This window comes from Trichosurus vulpecula, chromosome 7 (assembly GCF_011100635.1).
Source record: "Trichosurus vulpecula isolate mTriVul1 chromosome 7, mTriVul1.pri, whole genome shotgun sequence".
NCBI classification, from domain to species: Eukaryota; Metazoa; Chordata; class Mammalia; order Diprotodontia; family Phalangeridae; genus Trichosurus; species Trichosurus vulpecula.
The window spans coordinates 61,579,208-61,596,864 of NC_050579.1; the positions used below are offsets into that span (position 1 = coordinate 61,579,208).

Here is a 17,657-nt window from a genome sequence, read left to right on the forward strand (position 1 = left end):
TCAAGCTGGCAGTGCTCAAACCTGCACAGAACTAGTTTATTCAGTAGAGGGAGGAGGCCAAACAAACAAAAAAAACCCTATAAATATTTACAGGAACGATCAAACTGTACAATCCAACAATTAGTAACAAGGTATGAGTCCAGCATCTTTGTGGTTTTGTTTTAAGTCTTCAAGTAGTAAAAAGTAGTTACAGTTTTAACCCTTTGCAGGAACTGGAAGGGGGAGGAGAGGATTGGGAAAGAGACAGGCAATCCAAGGCCGTAGGAAGAGCCATAAACTACACTGACCTTACAGTTTACCAGTCTGGAGCCTTTCTTCCTAGCCCACCCACTTCCAGGAGGAAAATCGGTGACATCAGAATTTGGTCCACATGCTTAGGATAAACTGACTCAAGTAAATGGCAGCCGGCAAGATGGTGGTGGGAGGGGAGGGAGCTGAAACCAGCTTCTCCCTTGAGACGGGAGCCTGAGCCTGAAGCAAGTGGACCAGGGGCTCTGGCCCCCAAGCCAGAAAACCACAAACACTAACTCCATGACACTAGATGGCATCCATGACATCCTCTGGGGCCAGACACAATCCCTTCCCAACACAAAAGGTAAATAAATTAAAAATAATATATATTATCTCTCTCTTCAGAGGGAATGAGGGTGGGGGGAGAAGGAAGGGAGGATGAGGAAGGAAGAGGAGAACAGTTCCTGGGACTTTGAAGAGAGGTAATTCCGAAAAGAGATTAAAAAGCGGAACCCACCTCAGAGGTGACAGCGGGTGACATGCAGAGCTCACTGCACCACCCCCCTAACCTAAGACCCCTCCTCATCCCCTGGGCCAGCCCCAGCCTCAGCCCCAGCCTTCCCCATCCATCTCCAGAGCAAAGGCAAACAATGTAAACGGCCCCTCCCCAGCATGGTTTGGGCAGAAAGAAAAAAAGCACTTTTGGGTCAGCAAACTGAGCAAAAATCTTGGTTCTTGAGCACTACCAGCGGCCTAGAGAAAAGGAAAGGGGACACCATCCCCAGCTAGGGGTCATGGACTCCTGGGTCCTTTCCCCTTTCCATGTGTTCATGCAGCATTGGGGGCAGGGAGGTTGCTCCTTCTGCCACCCCTCCTCCCCCAGACAGGGGTCAAGGGGCAATTGTGGCATGTTTCTCATCCTCTCTCCCCCAAACTGGAGCCTATGTGGGGGTCCAGCTGGCAAGGCTGTGTGTCCCCTGCAGGAAGTGTGTGGCTTTGTCCTTTTCTTTTGGTGATGGCAGAAGGGGGGCAGCAAATTCCCATGCCCCCCCAGGACCTTCCCCTCCTCCCAGAGGCACAGCAGATGGGAAACTGGGGGGAGGTAGGGGAGAATCCTGGGAGGTCCCATCCTCTAGTGGGCGGAGTAGAGTCAGTTTTCATCATATAAAAAAATCATCCCTGAAGACACAAGAGCGGAGATCCTTCCAGTTTTTTTTCTTTCTTTTTTTCCTCTTTTCTGAAAAAACGTTTCCTTGGAAGTGTGGCCCCAGGGGTCCAAAGTGCGTTGGGGCCAAGGGGAGATGGCAGGGGGTGATTGGCACAAGATAGGCTGGGAGAGTGGGCATTCCTCCTGGCAATGCCCAAAGGCTCCTCAGATGGATGTCTCGTCACTGCTGTGGGGCAGGAAGAGGGAAGTTTGGGGCATGGGGAGGGGGATAGGGGAAAAAGCACAAGATACAGTATGGGGGCATGAGAGTGACTGTTGAGGGAGGGGGGAGCCTTGGGCGTGGGGGCCACGGGCCCAGAGTTAATGCAGGAAGTTAAAGAAGAGAAATCTGGAGATACAGGAAAGGAAAAGTGACAGAAAGGCAGACAGCAGGTTAGTTTCAGAGCAGAGGAGACAGAAGCTTTCAACCAGAGAAGGAAAACAGGAAAGAAACCCCAGCCCTCAGCTTCCTCAACTTCCCCACCTGAAATCTTTATCTCCCCCCTTCCCTGGAGCAGGCTTCTCTCCCTTCTGGCTGCCTCCCTACCCACTTCAGAGTGCTCTGGGAAGAGACAATGGCCTCATTGAGGGAGGGCCACCCCAGAGTGCTTGGCACCCTGTGACCCCCGACCCCTGCCATGAGAGAAGCTGCCTTGGGGCGGGGGAGTAAAGGGGAGAAAAGGGAAGCTTGTCAGGGGCCTTGGGGCCCTTGCCAAGCCATGTACTCACTCTGAGCCTGATGAGTCCTCATCTACTGTGCCTGCCTTGATGCTCATGGCAATAGGGGTGACCCCATTCAGCTGCTCCTGCAGCGTCTGTCGGGGAGGTGGGCGAGGTGGGAGGGGCCCGGCCCGGCTGCCCTCGCTGGCTGAGGAGCCCCGGGAAGACCCGGTGCCTGGCTCAGGGGGCAGCCGCAGGAGGTTGCTTTTCTCACTGATGGTTGGGAGACACTTCTTCTTCAGTATGCCTGGGAGGGAAGGAAGTAGTGGTAATTAGGGCCTGGCAGGAGCTGAAAACAAATACGGCCAAGGAGGGAAGAGAGGCAGAGAAAATGCGTACAATGAGTAGGAATAACCAGAAGGCAAAGACTGCTTACAACATGGTGGCAGTTGGGACTTTAGGAGAGCCATACTTTGAACTCAGATCTTCTGCCACCAAACACAATATGCTTCCCACTATATTCAAGTCCCTTGCAAAGACAGGAAGGGTAGGAGTTCTCTGGGGGATGGTGGGAGGAAGCTGTATTCAGGGGAAAAACGACAGGCATGAAGCTACGTGGCTCACCTTTGTGTGGCTGCACAGCGGGTCCAGGCAGGGGGCCCAGGGGGCTGTCTCGACACAAGGCTTCACCATTCTCCTCCTTGGAGGCTGTCACAAGCTCACCAGGCCAAGGGGCTTTGCCAGGCCCTGGGCCACTCTCAGCTAGAGGAAGGAAAGCAGATGAGGAAGATGGGGGAAGACTCTCCCCCAGACTCCCTTCCCAAGAGCCCCTGAGCTGCTAGATGAGGACTCTCCAGTCCAGGGTCCTTTCCCAGAGAGTCTCCATGTTATGGCTAAGGTTGTTACGCCCACCCTTCCCCCACATACCAGCTCCCACCCACCCCAATTGGCTTGCCTACCTTTGGGGGTACTATGCAATGGCAATCTTTCAGCACCAGGTCCCAGCAAGCTGTCCCAGCCTGGCTCCCCAGGGAAAGCATGATCTTCCTCTTCCTCCTCGCTGTCTGATGAGTGGGTGGATGCATAGGAACCACTCTGGTCATCCTCGAGGGACAGGTCACTGTCTGAATCTGTGTCAGGCCCTGGAGGGAGTGGGAGAGAGGGAGTCAGAGCCAGCTCCTCCTTGTCGGTGCTCACCTCCGCAGACCCCATGGCAACACAGGGTGGGTGCGGGAGGGTTGATGTTCCCCACGATGCCCACCAGGGGGCGCTCAGGAGCTCACCGTGCTGCTGGTCTTGAGCTTCCAGGAACAGGACTCCTGGGTCCCCCAACGCAGGCGGCCCTTGGCCAGTGTTCAGGCTTGATTCTTCCCTGAAGGGAGGCAAGTCTGCACTGTAGTGGGGGTCCATTTCTTGATGGTGGCCTGCTCATTTTCTCCCCAACCCCAACTCTCTCTGACCTGTCTCTGCCAAGTGTTTCAGTCGCAGCCCCTCTTCCACACCCCACATATTCGGCTTGCCTCTCCCTTTCTTGTTTTCAATGCCCAGCTAAGCTGGTTGGGCCAGAGTGGCCTCAAGAGAGCCCCTCATCTTTGGGAGGCCCACCTCTCCTGCCCAAGGGCCTCACCTGAGCAGGAAGGGAATATAGCTGGGCTGACTCTTGCCTGAGCGGCTGGCACTGTGCAGGGAGCCAGCTGAGTCTCCGTAGGGCTGGTAGAGTCGTCCATCTACATAAGGACTGGGGCAGTTGTAGGACTGGGGATGGAGATAAAGGGAAGCAGTGATGGCCAGGGAGCTTCTCCCCACCTTTCCCCACCACCCCCCACCCCCGTCCCTGCTTCTCCCAGCAGCCTGCCATGGTTCTCACTTTCCCTTTGTTTGATAAAACAACCCCTAGCACCAATACTGGGCACCTGGCAGTAAAAACCAAAGTAAGGCATTTCTGAGTGGAGTCAGCACCTGTAAAGAAGCTCATCCCTCCTCAGACCCTTACAAAAGCCTCACGTACCACAGGAGGAGTTCTCTGAAGGCCCTCTTGGCTCCAAGCACTTGCTGCCTCACAATCACCACTGTTATTGCTCCTGCCAAACCCCCATTAGTTCCCTCTAGAAATTCAGGCCAAACGTTCCTAGCTCCTCGTACCTGACTTCCTTCTCCTACATATAAACACTGCCTCATTCCACGTCTGGGGAACAGGGAGCATTTGTGGAACAAAACTGAACCCAACCAGCATTTCCTAAACAGCCACTATGCAATCCACGCACATCACTATGCCAGGCACTGGGGATTCAGACACACAGAAACTGCCTCCCCCTCAAAGAACTCATATCCTACTGGGGAAGCAGGAGGCCACAACTGCCTTGTCTCTAAGATACACACCCCAGCTGAAAAGGGAGAAAACTGAATAAAGGAGGGCAGGATAGGAGGGAGGGAAATAAAGTTAGTCTTTCACAACATGACTGTTACGGAAGTGTTCTGCATAATGATATATGTGCGGCCTATGTTGAATTGCTGGCCTTCTCAAGGAGGGTGGGTGGGGAGGGAAGGGAGAAAATTTGGAACTCAAAGTTCTAAAAACAAATGCTCTTTTTTTTTTACATGCAGCTGGGAAATAAGATATACAAGCAATGGGGTATAGAAATCTATCTTGCCCTACAAGAAAGGGGAAAGGGGATAAGGGTGGGGGAATGGGGTGACAGAAGGGAGGGCAGACTGGGGAAAAGGGCAATCAGAACATATGCCATCTTGGAGTAGGGATAGGGTAGAAATGAGAAAATTTGTAACTCAAAATCTTATGGAAATCAATGTTGAAAACTAAAAAATAATAAGAAATAAAAAAAATCAGACCCACATCCCAGCGGCCCTCACCCCCAGGGTTACTGCCCCCCTTGGCACTATGCAAGCCCACTCCAGTCCCTTCCCTCCCCACCCTGCCTTTCTCACCGAGGTTAGAGTAGATTTGGTAGTAAGGGCAGGGTCAGGGCTGGGTTTGTGGCTACAGGCGAATCTCAGGGCCTTACGGACCTCCTTGCTGAGCACTACGTATGAGAGGAAGATGAAGGGGCCCTGGAAGGAGAGGAGGGAAGCAGGGGGTGTCCAGGAGTCAGGAAGCCCTAGAGACCCCCTCATGACCACAGACTACTAAAGCCCCCAAGCCCTTGAGGAGCTCTCCCCACCCACCCCATAGCCCCAGTCTCGGCCAGCACCCGGTGCCATTTGAGATCTCCCGTGCCCACCCCAGCCGCAGCTACTACCTGGACACAGTTGCACGCAGCAAAGAGGTGGTGAAAGAGGAGCGCATCACTGTTGACAGAAAGCAGGGCCAGCAGCCACGTGGCACTGAGCAGGAGCAGCACAGCAAAGGCCGAGCGCAAGCCTGAACTGAGGAGAGACGGGGTACTGCCCTGTGAGCCCCAGGCAATGACCGGGCCCCATGGCACCCTCTCATGCACCGTGGTGGGCATGGCCTAGGATACTGTTCCCACCCCCTGGCGCCACTGCCCCATACTCACACGGTGCCCTTTTTCTCAAACCCCTGGCGCTGGGCGGCACACGAGGCACGGGCTGCCAGGAGATACAGGAAGACGCTCATCTGGGTGCAGGAAAGAAGGCACGTTACCAATGGAGAGAGAGAAGAGTCCAGCCCCTGTCCCAAGAGGGCTCGGCCTTTCTTCCATCTCTCCTTAGTAAATGTCATCTCCTTGTGGTGAACCTCGGATGTTATGTTACCAAGTTACAAGTGATCTCTTCAGAACGTAAGCTGCGAGGGCAGGGGAAGCTCTCATAGTACAGGTTTTATGAACATTAGGAGAATAGGAGAAACCCCAAAGCCACCTGCACGTGCCCTTCTACCCATCACCACCACCTCCTCTCAACATGCACACGGTTCCAGCCAGACTCTCACACGCCATCACGCTTCCCTGGGGGGAACCAGGAGGCCTCCCCTTCCCAACTGCCCAGGCTCCCAGCTCTCACCGAGACTGCAAAGGCCACGGGGCCGGCAAAGCTCCAGATGAGAGTGTCGTAGATGGAGAGCCAGCAGAAGTCGGGGTTCCCATAGCCCTCAGGGTCCAGTCCCACTGCCAGGCCTGTGGAAACAGGAAAGAGAAGGAATGCCAATGAAAAGAGTAATGATGAGAATTGTTACGGCTAACATTCATACAGTGCGTCCTGTGCTGTGCTAAATGCTTTTTACAGACACCATCTCACTTGTTCTTCACGACAACCCTGGGAAGTGGGTGCTGTTGCTGTCATTCCCATTTTACAGCTGAGGAAACTGAGGCAGACTGATGTTAAGTCACTTGCACAGGGTCACACTGCAAGGAAGTATCTGAGGCTCGATTTGAACTCCAGGCCCAGGGCTCAATCCACTGTGCCACCAGTTGTCCCATGGGGAGAAGATGACAAGGCCCCCAAGTTCCTATACCCTCTTCCTCAGGGGACTCTCCTAAGGTGGTTCCCTTTAACTAGAACCCTGGCTGCCATGGGTTGCCTAGCTCTGGGCTCCCAGATGACCAGTTCCTGTATAGCCTAAGTGGGGTCTGGTAACACCAGCCAGGCAGCGACGGGGCTACGATGAAAGAGGTGGGCACCTGTGATGAAGGCGGGCACTCCCCAGCCCAGCATGTAGTAGAAGCGCATGGGGCCAGTGTTGACATCTCGAACCTCAGTGAGGGCACGGTACAAGTGCAGCGCCTCCAGCAAGGCCCAGGAGAAAGCGCACAGGTACAGAAAGTGCAGCAGGATGGCGATGACCGTGCAGGCAAACTGTGAGAGCAGGGCAGACGATGGCTCAGCCCAGGGCCACGGGGCGGGCCTCATTCCTGAGCTCCCTGCCCTGAAGCCACAGTCAGTGTGGGGGACATGTGGGGTTCTTATTCTGGGGTCTGTGAATTTGGGTGGGAAAAATTACATCTTTAGTTATATTCGGATAATTCTCTGTATTTCATTTTACACGCATGATCCTGAGAAGGGTCCATGACCGACAGAACAAGGGGGGAGCCTCTGGGCTGGGCCACAGAAGAGGAGGAGGTAGGGACGAGTGTCAGAGCAAATGTAGGAGGTGGGCTGGGAGAAAGTGCCAGGAGGTGGCGGAGAAGTGGGTGGGGGTTACAGAGGGAGTCAGCGGGGCAACACAGAGTCACGGAGGGAGGGCCAGGGAATCAAGAAGGGACTGCTTTAGGGGGAAGGCCTCTGGGGAGCCAAGGAAAGACTGTGGCTGAGGGAAGGGGAGGTAGAAAAGGCAGTAGGACGCTCACCGGCAGGTCAGCCTGATTGATACCCAGCAGGAAGACAAGCTGGGCCAGGCCGAGGGCAGCGACCAGGTTCCTGCGGATGCCATGCTGGTTAGAGCGCAGGGCCCGAAGGGAGGTGAGGAAGAGGAAAGTGAGGAGCAGGGCAGCCAGGGTCACACCCAGAGCTGCATATGTCACTGTCTTCAGGGGTAGGATCTCCCCATTCTACAGGACAGGAGAGGACTGGTCAGGGCGTTAGGAAGGCACAGGGCATTCACTCCTCTCTCCCATGGACCCCGTCTGTGCTTCCATCCCTTGTGCCACCCAATCCTCACCCCCAGGACCACAGCTTTCTCCTTCCCCCACCCAATGCCACAATTCCCACCTCCCGGCGGGACACGTCCATGAGCACAGCGAAGCTGGTCATATGGTTACACTGGCAACTGACATGACTCTCATTTCTGAAGACCACTTCACAGCCCCGGGCTGACCAGCCACCTGTCCCGCTCACCCTGGACAAAGGGAAGGGAAGCAGGACATCAGTGGGTCTGAGGTCACCAAGGAATGGAGCTGGGGGTGGGGGACTGGTGTTCTACCTCTGGAACCCCCCCTTGCTCACATATCCAGTTTCCTGCAGCTCCACGGTAGAATTTGTTTTCTGACTGGGGAGGGGGGAGGATAGAGGGGAACAGGATCAGGGGCCCTGCTCCGTGTGTGGCCCAGCTGTCAAGTCCTTGCCACTGCTGGCCTAAGAGACCACAGAGGGAAGGGAAGGAGGCAAGGCAGGGGGAGCGTCCGGGCCCCAGGCTTCGATGGAGATCATCCCACTCTTGGCCCCAGCTCACAGAATCGAGTGATTCCAGAAGACACAGATGGGTTTGGAGCGCTCCTCAGTCTCCAGAAGCCGAAACTGCACCGTGACAGGCTTGTCCAGAGCCCGAGGCAGCTGATCCTCATCATCATGAACACTAATGCTCACCACCGGTGTGTTGATGACAGGACGTTTGGGGACCCTAGTGGGAAGGAGGGAGACAGGGCCCCCAGGGCCACGCAGGGGTCACACGGGGACATGCATGCACATGCACACACAGCCTGCTGCTCCATCTTCTTATACACACTAACACACACACAATCCTACACGTCCTGTGCACACACTCGGACAAGACTGTTGTGAGGATCAAATAACAGAAGGAATGGACTTTGTCGACCGTAAAGCACCATCTAAATGCCAGCTATGTTTACTGACCCTGTTACAGCCATAACCCCAATTATTAGGACAGCCCCGCCTGCCTGGGCTCCTTCCCCCTTCCCGGTTCCTCTTCACTAGAAGACGGAAAGGAATGTGGGCAACGGGAGCCATGCTGAGCTCACCGAAGACTGCGCTTGTCAGGGTCATAGTTGTGGGGCAGTAGCCCGGCCAGGGTGCGATAGATGATGACGCTGGCCACTGCCTGGCCCTGGCTTAGCTCTGGGTGTCTCCTCTGCCGCCGCCCCAGCTCTTCTTGTTCCCGGGCTTCACCTGGCACCGCTGGCCCAGTTGCTGGGTGATGGTCTGAGGAGGACAAGAGCAACACTTTCAGCTCAAGGGCCTCCCCTGCCCCTTCCTATAAGACACCTTCCCCAATGCGGTCCCCAGGCCTGCACAAATTCTTCCCCATGAACTCTGATCCTTCTCTTCCCAACCCCTTAAGCCCTCTGCCTTTGAATCCACCCCTCCATACCTCCTCCCAGGAGCTCACCCTATCACACTAACCTTGACTTTCTGTTGGCTTAAAAACAGAATCAGGGAGGATGACAGTAGTCTCAAGGTCAGGAGGCCGCTCACCCCGAAGTGCCTCGTAGTGGGGCAGCTTAGCCCCAGCAAAGTTGCCCTTGTCCAGGCGTACAACAGAAATGACTAGGGGAACGGGAGGACATGATAGGTCAGCTCTCTAACCTTAAGGAGTGAACTAGAGCCCAAGGATTCTCTTTTACTCAAAATATCTATTGTGGGACTTTAAGTTAGTTTCCCAGAAGGACTCCAGTCCCTATACTGCTAGGATACCCTTTCCACCTGCCCTGCCCTCACCTTCCTGGTCCCATGCCAACCCATCAGACCCTCATTTTTAATTGCTGACTGGGCCAGCCTCAGTCTCCCCATCCCCACACCTCCACCCTGGTCCCTCACAGGACCCTGTCCTGACCAATGTTGGGTGTGATGATGGTAAATGGGCTCAGGTAGGTATGGCGCATATTCTGGGCAAGAGCACTGGCATAGGCTTCATAGTGGTGCAGCAACCAGGCTGTGCCACCCTCCGTCTGCTGGATCAGTTCCCAGTGACGCTTGTTGCCAACATCTAGAAGGGCGCTGCCAACCCTCAGCAGATTCTGTGAGAGAGAGGAGCAGAAGGAAGCAGTCAGGCTGTGGAGGCCTAGCTCTCCTCACCCACTCCCTGGTATGGCAGCAGGCAAAGGAAAGCCACTCTCAGACATTCTCCCCACCCTCGTCCCTAAGCCTGAAGCTGGATTAGCTCCCAGTGTGAAAGAGTTTTTTTTCTCCTGACTATGATGCACTTCCTCTCTCCTTCATCAAAGCCCAAGGTTATTTCCTCCAGAAAGTCTTTCCCTCTTTGAATGATCCAACCTAATTATCTGCTGTGAGCCCTGATCACATTTCTTCTGATATCTGCTTGCTCTGACCACACCATGAGTTTCTAGAGTGAAAGCTCCCAGCTCTTGTACCTACCATGCTCAGGATAGGAATGCACCCAGGGACAGCCTCTCCTACCTTCAGAACTGCCTGGCCCATCCTGAGACTACTCCCCCACTTCTACCTCCAAGGTCTCCTTCTGCTGAGTGCCCTGTGCCCACCTCTGTGAAGTGCACATCCTGGGTGGCAGCCAGTCCAAAGCCCCGCTGGACACTCTCGTGGGCCAGCAGCTTGGTAGCCAGCTGGTAGGCCACTTTGACATCACTGCCAAAGTAGCCAGCAGTGTGCTGTGTGGCGTTTCGGAGCAGCACTGCCAGCTGCTGGGAGCGCCCAGCATCCAAGCCCGACTCATTCCTCTGCAGTCGTTCAGCCTGGGGACATGGACATGGAGGAATGAGGAATCAGAGAGAGGGGAAATGAGGAGATGGAGAATATAATGACAAACACTAACACTGAGGGAGTACTTCACCCATGGTTCAAGGCACCAGGTGAGGCAGGTGCTCCTGTGATCATTTTTCAAGTGAGGAAATGGGGTCAGGGTTTTGCTGAAGGCCTTGTCCAGGACCATAGGCTAGCACATTATTTACTACATCACAAGGGCACTGCTTTCCCAAGTGGGGATACAGGGGTGTGGGTCTTTGATGAGCAGAAATGCAATCTTCCTTCTCCTTGCGAAGCAGAGGGGGCCAGAAGGCAATGTGTGGTGTGTGGGAGCTAATGAGGGTAAGAGAGACATAAGACATTCTAGCCAAACCACTCCATGCCCATCAGACTGTCAAGGCTGAAGGAAAAGGGAATAACCAACATCGGAGGTGCTGTGGGAAAGCAGGTCACCGATGCCCTCTCGGTGGAGCTGTGACCTAGCCCAGCCATTCTGGAAGGCAGTTTGAACTATGCCCCCAAAGTTATGAATATTGCATGCCCGTGACCCAGGGATTCCACTACTGGATCCAGACCCAAAGAGGTCAAAGAAAAAGGACCCACAGATACAACAATATTTATAGCAGCTCTGTTTGTGATGGCAAAGAACTGGGAGCTGAAGGTACGCGCATCAAGCGGGGCGACTGACGAACAAGGCGTAGCCTTGAGTGCGATGGAATACTATCAGGCTGTAAGAAATGAGGAAAGGGATGCTTTCTGAGAAATCTGGGAAGATTTGTATGAAATGATACAGAGGGAACTGAGCAGAACCAGGAGAACCAATAAGAAGGATACTGTGAAGATAATCAACCTTGAGAGACTTGGGGACTCTGAAGGAAAAGGGGGAAGGGAATAAGCATTTGCTGAGCACCCACCATGTGCCAGGCGTCATGCTAAGCATTCTTCACAAACATTATCTCATTTGACCCTCACAATGACCCTAGGAGGTAGGTGGCGTTATCATCCCTATTTTACAGATAAGGGAACTGAAGCAAACAGAGTTTAAGTGACTTGCCCAGAGTTACACTGCTAATAAGTGAGATCAAATTTGCACTCGGGTCTTATGACTCCAGGCCCAGCACTCTATCCAATGTGCCATCCAGTTGCCTCTATTCCCACTAATGCAGGAAATTTGTTTTGCTTTACTATGCATATTTGAAATGGGTTTTGTTCTTTTTTTCTTTGGATGGGAAAAGGGAGGTGATAGGAAGCAAATTTGCAACTGAAAATTAAAAAAAAAAAAAGAAATTACAACCAATGTTCCCTACAAACTCTACTTCCCATATAGCATGACTTCCTTTGGAACTAATGGCCAGGAAACCATGGCTGCTTAGAAAGACTGTCCCTATGGCAATCTCCCTTTAAGGGTCATAGATCCAGAGTGGACCTCAGAAGTCATCTTGTCCAACCCCCTCATATTAAAAAGGAGGACCCCAGGAAGGGCCTGAAGCATGGGAAGGCTGTGACTTGTCCAAAGTCGTGCAAGCCACAATCGTCAGAGAGGATGTGAGCCTGGGTCCTCTCCTCCCATGATGTGTCAGGGTTCATCTGTTCCCTGGATCCCCCCTTTCTGAGGTGGGTGGTGAATGGGCTACAGTACAGAGCTACTTACAAAGCCCTTCAGCTCTGAGAAGGTGACTGAAGTACAATTGAAGAGGTCAGGGGGCAACCATCCTCGGTGTTCATCACAGTGCCGTACTGCTGTCCCTGGTGAGGAGCAGACAGGATGAGGGGCCAAAGTGCAGGAAGGGGAGAGGAAAGAGGAAGAGGGAGTTCTCCTGAGACCCAGGCCCATTTGGTGCTACCCTCCAAGTGATCACATGTGTATTCAAGCTCTCTCCCCTCTTCCTTGATCAAATCAATATCCCTTTAAACATCTGCAATAGAGATGGTGTAGGATGGTAGAAAGCATGTTGCAAGTGGACTTGGGAAAACCTGGGTTCAAATTCTGCCTCAGACACTTACTAGCTGGAAGATGCTGGGCCAGTTAGATAACTGCAAGAATTTATGCCCTAAAGCCTTGAGAAGTTGGGATTTGCCCCTGGGCTGGTGCAGGGAGTTCCCATCCTAGAAGCTCTTCCACTGAGGAAAGCACAGATGCTTCGGTAAGTGTTTTACATAAATTCTTTCATCCACCTCTTGGGTAACTTAGCCTCCTTTTACCCCTTCCCTGAGGGGCAGGGGCAGGGCCTGGGCATGTGACTTCACTGGAACAGGGACATTCCAGTGAGGAAGCTCCCTCTACCCTGGCAATTAGGCACCTTCGCTGCCACCTCCTGTCTCAGGGAGCCGCCCAAAGCACTGATCTGTGAATGGACTTGCCCAGGGTCATAAAGCCAAGATGCACAAGAGGCAGAACCTGACCCAGGCCTTCGGGCTCCAAGGCTGGTTCTTTATCCAACCGTCCTTCAGGGCCCATCCTTAGTGCATCCTCAGCTGAGCTGGACGGTGCCCAGATCACATCCAGGACCATCCTATGCTGCCTGTACCCTTAGTCATCTTTGTTAGTTAACATGAGCACACCCCAGGGAGAGAAGCGAGGCCGGTCAGCTCAATACCCAGTGCTCACAGGCGCTCTGTGAATATCTGCTAGCTAACTGAGCTGCAGCAGTTTGTCAGACATAGGGCCAGTGAGCCAAGGATGGTCTGGGGAGCAGGACACCATGTGCCCAGGTCCTGAACATCAGCAGTGGCTCCCCTGCAGCTGCAGCAAGCTTCCTGCCCTGGCCTCACCTACAGGGTGAATGAAATGGGGGTTGACCCCTAAACTCAGGTCAGAGGAGTCAGCAATCACAAGGACTCCTCCCTCCTCAGCAGGGCCCAAGTACGAGTGGCATCCTAGGATCAGGAAAACCTACCGAAAGAGCCCTTGGGGCACGGTGCTGCAGCAGGCAGCCCAAATCGAGTCCGAGGCCACCAGATGCCAGCTTCAATTGCCCTTGGACAGCTGTCATAATTCACTACAATGGGACAGACAGGGTTACTGGGGATGGGGACAGAGCTAGCACAGAAAGTCCTCCCCATCCTCTTCTCCAGCAGATGTGTCAGAGGACAAAAGAAAGTTTCTTTAAGGGTAAGCTCTTCATTATTTCCTTGGGAAAGAGATAGCAGGCAGTGGCCTGAGGTCTTCCCAGAAGGCCTACAAGTCTGGGGATGTATTCAGCTCACTATGCAGAGCTCTTGACACACCGACCCTCCCAAGAGGATGCTGCAAAGCTCAGTTTGGGGCCCTGGCTTGATCTCCCATAACCTGTACACCCACCTTCACAGCCATTGGCTGTCACCTCAGCAAAAGGGTTGTCACAGCGGTCACACTGGCGCCCAATGACTCCAGGTTTGCAAGGGCACTGGCCATCCTCTGGATCACAGACCCGGGACAGAGAACCCGTGGGGTAACAATCACACAAGAGGCAGGCAGGGCTGCCCAATGGGCGGTAATGATTCTCCTAATAGTGGAGCGAGCAAAAGAGAGAGAGATGATGAGGGAAGCAGCAGATGCAACTACCTCTTCCCACTGTCCCTCTCTCCATGACCTCTCAGGTATGGACCTTCAGGGCAGAATCCTGGCCCATGAAACACAATGAAGGGCACACATCTGAATGGAAATCCCTCTTATTCCCTCCCCTATCCTTCTGCTTAACATTCCTCTCATCCTGCATTCTTCCTCTGTGGCCTTAATGCAGCAGCTAAGGACCCAGGTGGGCAGTGAGTAGCCCCTTGGCAGGAGTAGGGGGTAGGGGGTAAGCCCCCTGAGCAGGGGGAGGGTCAGGCAGGTCTGCAGAGTAGCCCCGACAGGCCAGCCAGTGTTAGTGACCTTGCAACGGCATTCTCCACTTGTCTTGTTACAGTCAGGGTCAAAGCCTTGGCTGACATCACAGTTGCATGGGCCACACATGGGATGTCCCCACCATCCTCGAGGGCACGGCTGGTCAATCCTGCAAAGAAAGGCCACCCACAGACATAAGGGGCAATCCTACACCATCTACAGTGGAATGGCACAGTGGAAGAGTACTGGTTCAGCAGTCAGATGACCTGGATTCAACCTGCCTCTGATACTTACTACCTCATGTGACCTGAGTAAAGTCCCTTCCCCACTCTGGCCTCCATGCCAGGGAGGGCCTTGGAGGTCCTTCCCAGCTCTAAATCCGTAATTCTATGACACAGTATGACACAGAGATTAAATATACAGTGTGAAGTACATAGAGGCCTGGAACATACTCCCTCCTCACCTCCAAGTCTGGAACTTCCTTTGAGGTTCAGCTCAAATGCCCCTCCTTCTCATTCATCCCACATTTCCCATCCACTGTCAACCCCAACATCTCTACCTTCAAACATCTCTCCTATGTGTCCCTCCTCTACACTCATGTGGCCACTACCTAGTTCAGGCTGTCCTGGACTATTGCAATAGACTCCTAACTGGCCTCCCTGTCTCAAAGGTCTGACCAAAGCCTAGATCTGCCTAGTCCTGCCCCCTTCCCCCTAGGACCACAGGGGCTCCCTATTACCTCCAGGACCCAATACCGAGCCCTCAGTTCAACCTGCCCAGCTCTTCACAACCCAGGCCCTTCTTGCTCTTCCCTTCCAACCCCCCATGCTCTGATCCAGCCACACACAAGGCCAGTCAGCTGTCTGCATGCCTTTGACCTGGCTGTCCTCTGTGCTGCGAAGGCCCTCCTCTTTCACTTCTGTCTCTTCGTTCTCCAGGCTTCCTTCCAGACTCAGATCCCGCTGTCTGCAGGAGGCGTGGCCCTGTCCCTCAACACTGGCACCTTCTCTGCTCTGTAGAGACCTTGGGTCTATGTCATTATTTACATACGGTCTGACAAATGAAGCACCTTGAGGGCACGGATGGCATTTTTTTTACTTTCTTTGTATCTTTAGTACCACGCCTGGCACAAAGAAACAACCAACAAATCCTTGGTGATTCCCTGATGAGACTATTCCTTATCTCCCCCTCTCCCCAGCTGCCAAGGTCCTTGAACAGTAACACCTAACATGATACAGTTACATGATAATACTAACGTTTATGGTATCTTAAGGTTTGCAAAGCACTTTACACAGCTTGTTTGACCCTCATAACCACTCAGTGAAGCAGACGCTGTTATTATCCCCGTCTTACAGATGACAAGACCAAGACTGAAAAAGTTAGGTGACTTGCCCAGGGTCACACAGCTTTCTGAGTGATGAGGCAGAATTTGAACTTGGGTCTTCCTGACTCCAAGGGCTGCCTCTACAGCAGGGACTCTCATTTTTGCCTTTTCATACCCAGCACCTAACAGTGTCTGGCACATTCCCAAGAGATTAAACCTGGTTTCCTGGTATCAGGAATTCCTGATGAAGACACTCCCTCTTATCAATGCAGATCCGTACCTGAGAGGTACCCAGGGTCAGAGAGCCAACATGTGTCAAAGGCAGGTCAAGAACCTAGGCCTTCCTTACTTCCTGACTTTCTGTCACCTACACCAGCGGACTCTGTCTTGCACACAGTCAGATTATTAAATGTATTTGTATTAGGGCAAGGATAGGCTTCTTGCCCCCATATGGCCACTCATGAAGAAGAACTAGAAAGGACTTCTGGGGTCATTTGGCCTATCCCGTGCTCAGCTGGAAATCCCCTCGACAACATTCTAGCCTCCCATGAAGACTATCATCAACACCCTGCCCCAACCCAAGGCCACGCACCTGGTTTCACAGTATGGCCCAAAGTAGTTGTGGGGACACTCGCAGGTATAGCCATGAGGGGCGCTGGGCTTACGGGTACACACGGACTGGTGCTCGCAGGGGTTCAAGGTACAGACGTTGGCACAGCTATCACCATAGTAACCTGAGGGCACAGACTAAGCCATCAGGGCTTGGTCCTCTTGGCCTCATTTCTCTGCTCACCATCTCTTTGCCTAATGCCCCACCCTCCCTCTCTCCATGGTCCCCTATTCCCCACAGTGCCTGACTACCCATCTACCCACCACCCCCTGTGCAGTACCAGGATCGCAGCTGCAGGAGTAGCTGTCCCAGTCGTCACTGCAGTAGCTGTTAGTCGGGCAGGGGTTTGAATCACAAGGATCAGGGAGACTACAGCCCTGCTCAACGTTGGCACGTTCTGCTCTGCTGGGGTCAAGGCTGCTGGCACCATCTGTGGTCTCTCCCACTCGCACGCCCTGTGGACAGAGGAGGCAGTCTTCACATCCCTCAGAGTGGGGAGGGCAGGGCCAGTCCACCAGGAAAAAGGGCAGTCTCTTCATCTACCTCCCTGACACTCACCTGCATGCAGCCTCGGAAGCCCTGGGCCACAGTTCCGCCAGGTCCCACCGCACCGCCCACACTGACATTTGTGAGGTGTAGCCCGTGCAGCCGGGGACCCAGGTTGCCTTCTGCCTGTTGCTGCCCATAGTCAAATGATAGGACGGCATGGCCGGGCTCTCGGGCACCTCCACTGACTCCAAGCACAAGCTGCACGTGGTGCCAGTCCCCATCGTTAGCCCTGCCTGGCTCCAGCCGAAGAGAGGACGTCTGGACACCGGTACCTTCCACACTCAGCATCACATGGCCCTCTCTCATCTGGGGCAGGGAGAGAGCAGAGAAGATAAAATGTCCAGGAACTGCTTTTATCTACCTTGCCCTTTCTCAATTCTGCTGCTGCTGGTTACAATATTCACCCACCCCCTTCCAGTCAACCTATAAAAAGGGCACAGAGTGCAGTAATGCATGTGGCCAGCAGATGGCACTGTTGTCCACACCAAAGAAGACAAGAGCCTCCCTAGGCATCTATCCCGTTTCTGATCCAAATGCCCAGTCCCAGCTTTTACCCCAGGGATCAGTCCCCTCTTCTCAAATAGAGAATTCCACCCCCAATTCCACCCTCAATGTCCACCTGTAGGGTGATGGTACTATGCCCCCTGGTGATCCCCTGCAGCAGGACACCATCTGCTTGGCGCGTACGAAACATGAGGCTGAGGTGCCAGGACTGGGTGATGGGAAGTGCCAAACCGTGCCAGGCCATCAGGCTCCTACCCAGGAAGCGCTGAGGATTTGCCATCTCTGAAGAAGTCAAGGAAATGGGACAACGGGTGGAAAATTTGGAGAAGAAATGGTTAAAGCAATCAGGGGAACTTCTGCCCTGGGGAGGGGTTGTAGTGCATAGCTGTCCACATGGGGCAGATCCCTGCCCTGCCCACTCACCCCCAATGGCAGCCCCACAATACCCTTCCCACCACACCCT

General features: G+C 53.7%; 1 protein-coding gene across 1 annotated transcript in view; it reads right to left on the reverse strand.

Annotated features, from left to right (window-relative positions):
• Positions 1–17,657, reverse strand: part of CELSR2 (cadherin EGF LAG seven-pass G-type receptor 2) — a 53,591-nt gene continuing 35,934 nt past the window's right edge. Inside the window, exons 9-34 of the mRNA XM_036767983.1 lie at positions 17,310–17,476; positions 16,700–16,996; positions 16,422–16,596; positions 16,124–16,265; positions 14,256–14,376; positions 13,704–13,887; positions 13,300–13,401; positions 12,054–12,148; positions 10,183–10,392; positions 9,516–9,699; positions 9,086–9,229; positions 8,704–8,884; positions 8,178–8,345; positions 7,718–7,844; positions 7,357–7,557; positions 6,691–6,865; positions 6,074–6,186; positions 5,611–5,690; positions 5,353–5,479; positions 5,042–5,164; positions 3,726–3,853; positions 3,382–3,470; positions 3,058–3,240; positions 2,723–2,860; positions 2,168–2,405; positions 1–1,625 (exon numbers count right to left, since the gene is read on the reverse strand). Of these exons, the coding sequence (XP_036623878.1) occupies positions 1,604–1,625; positions 2,168–2,405; positions 2,723–2,860; positions 3,058–3,240; positions 3,382–3,470; positions 3,726–3,853; positions 5,042–5,164; positions 5,353–5,479; positions 5,611–5,690; positions 6,074–6,186; positions 6,691–6,865; positions 7,357–7,557; positions 7,718–7,844; positions 8,178–8,345; positions 8,704–8,884; positions 9,086–9,229; positions 9,516–9,699; positions 10,183–10,392; positions 12,054–12,148; positions 13,300–13,401; positions 13,704–13,887; positions 14,256–14,376; positions 16,124–16,265; positions 16,422–16,596; positions 16,700–16,996; positions 17,310–17,476 (3,914 nt within the window). The 3' untranslated portion in view covers positions 1–1,603. The remainder of the gene's footprint in view (positions 1,626–2,167; positions 2,406–2,722; positions 2,861–3,057; positions 3,241–3,381; positions 3,471–3,725; positions 3,854–5,041; positions 5,165–5,352; positions 5,480–5,610; positions 5,691–6,073; positions 6,187–6,690; positions 6,866–7,356; positions 7,558–7,717; positions 7,845–8,177; positions 8,346–8,703; positions 8,885–9,085; positions 9,230–9,515; positions 9,700–10,182; positions 10,393–12,053; positions 12,149–13,299; positions 13,402–13,703; positions 13,888–14,255; positions 14,377–16,123; positions 16,266–16,421; positions 16,597–16,699; positions 16,997–17,309; positions 17,477–17,657) is intronic.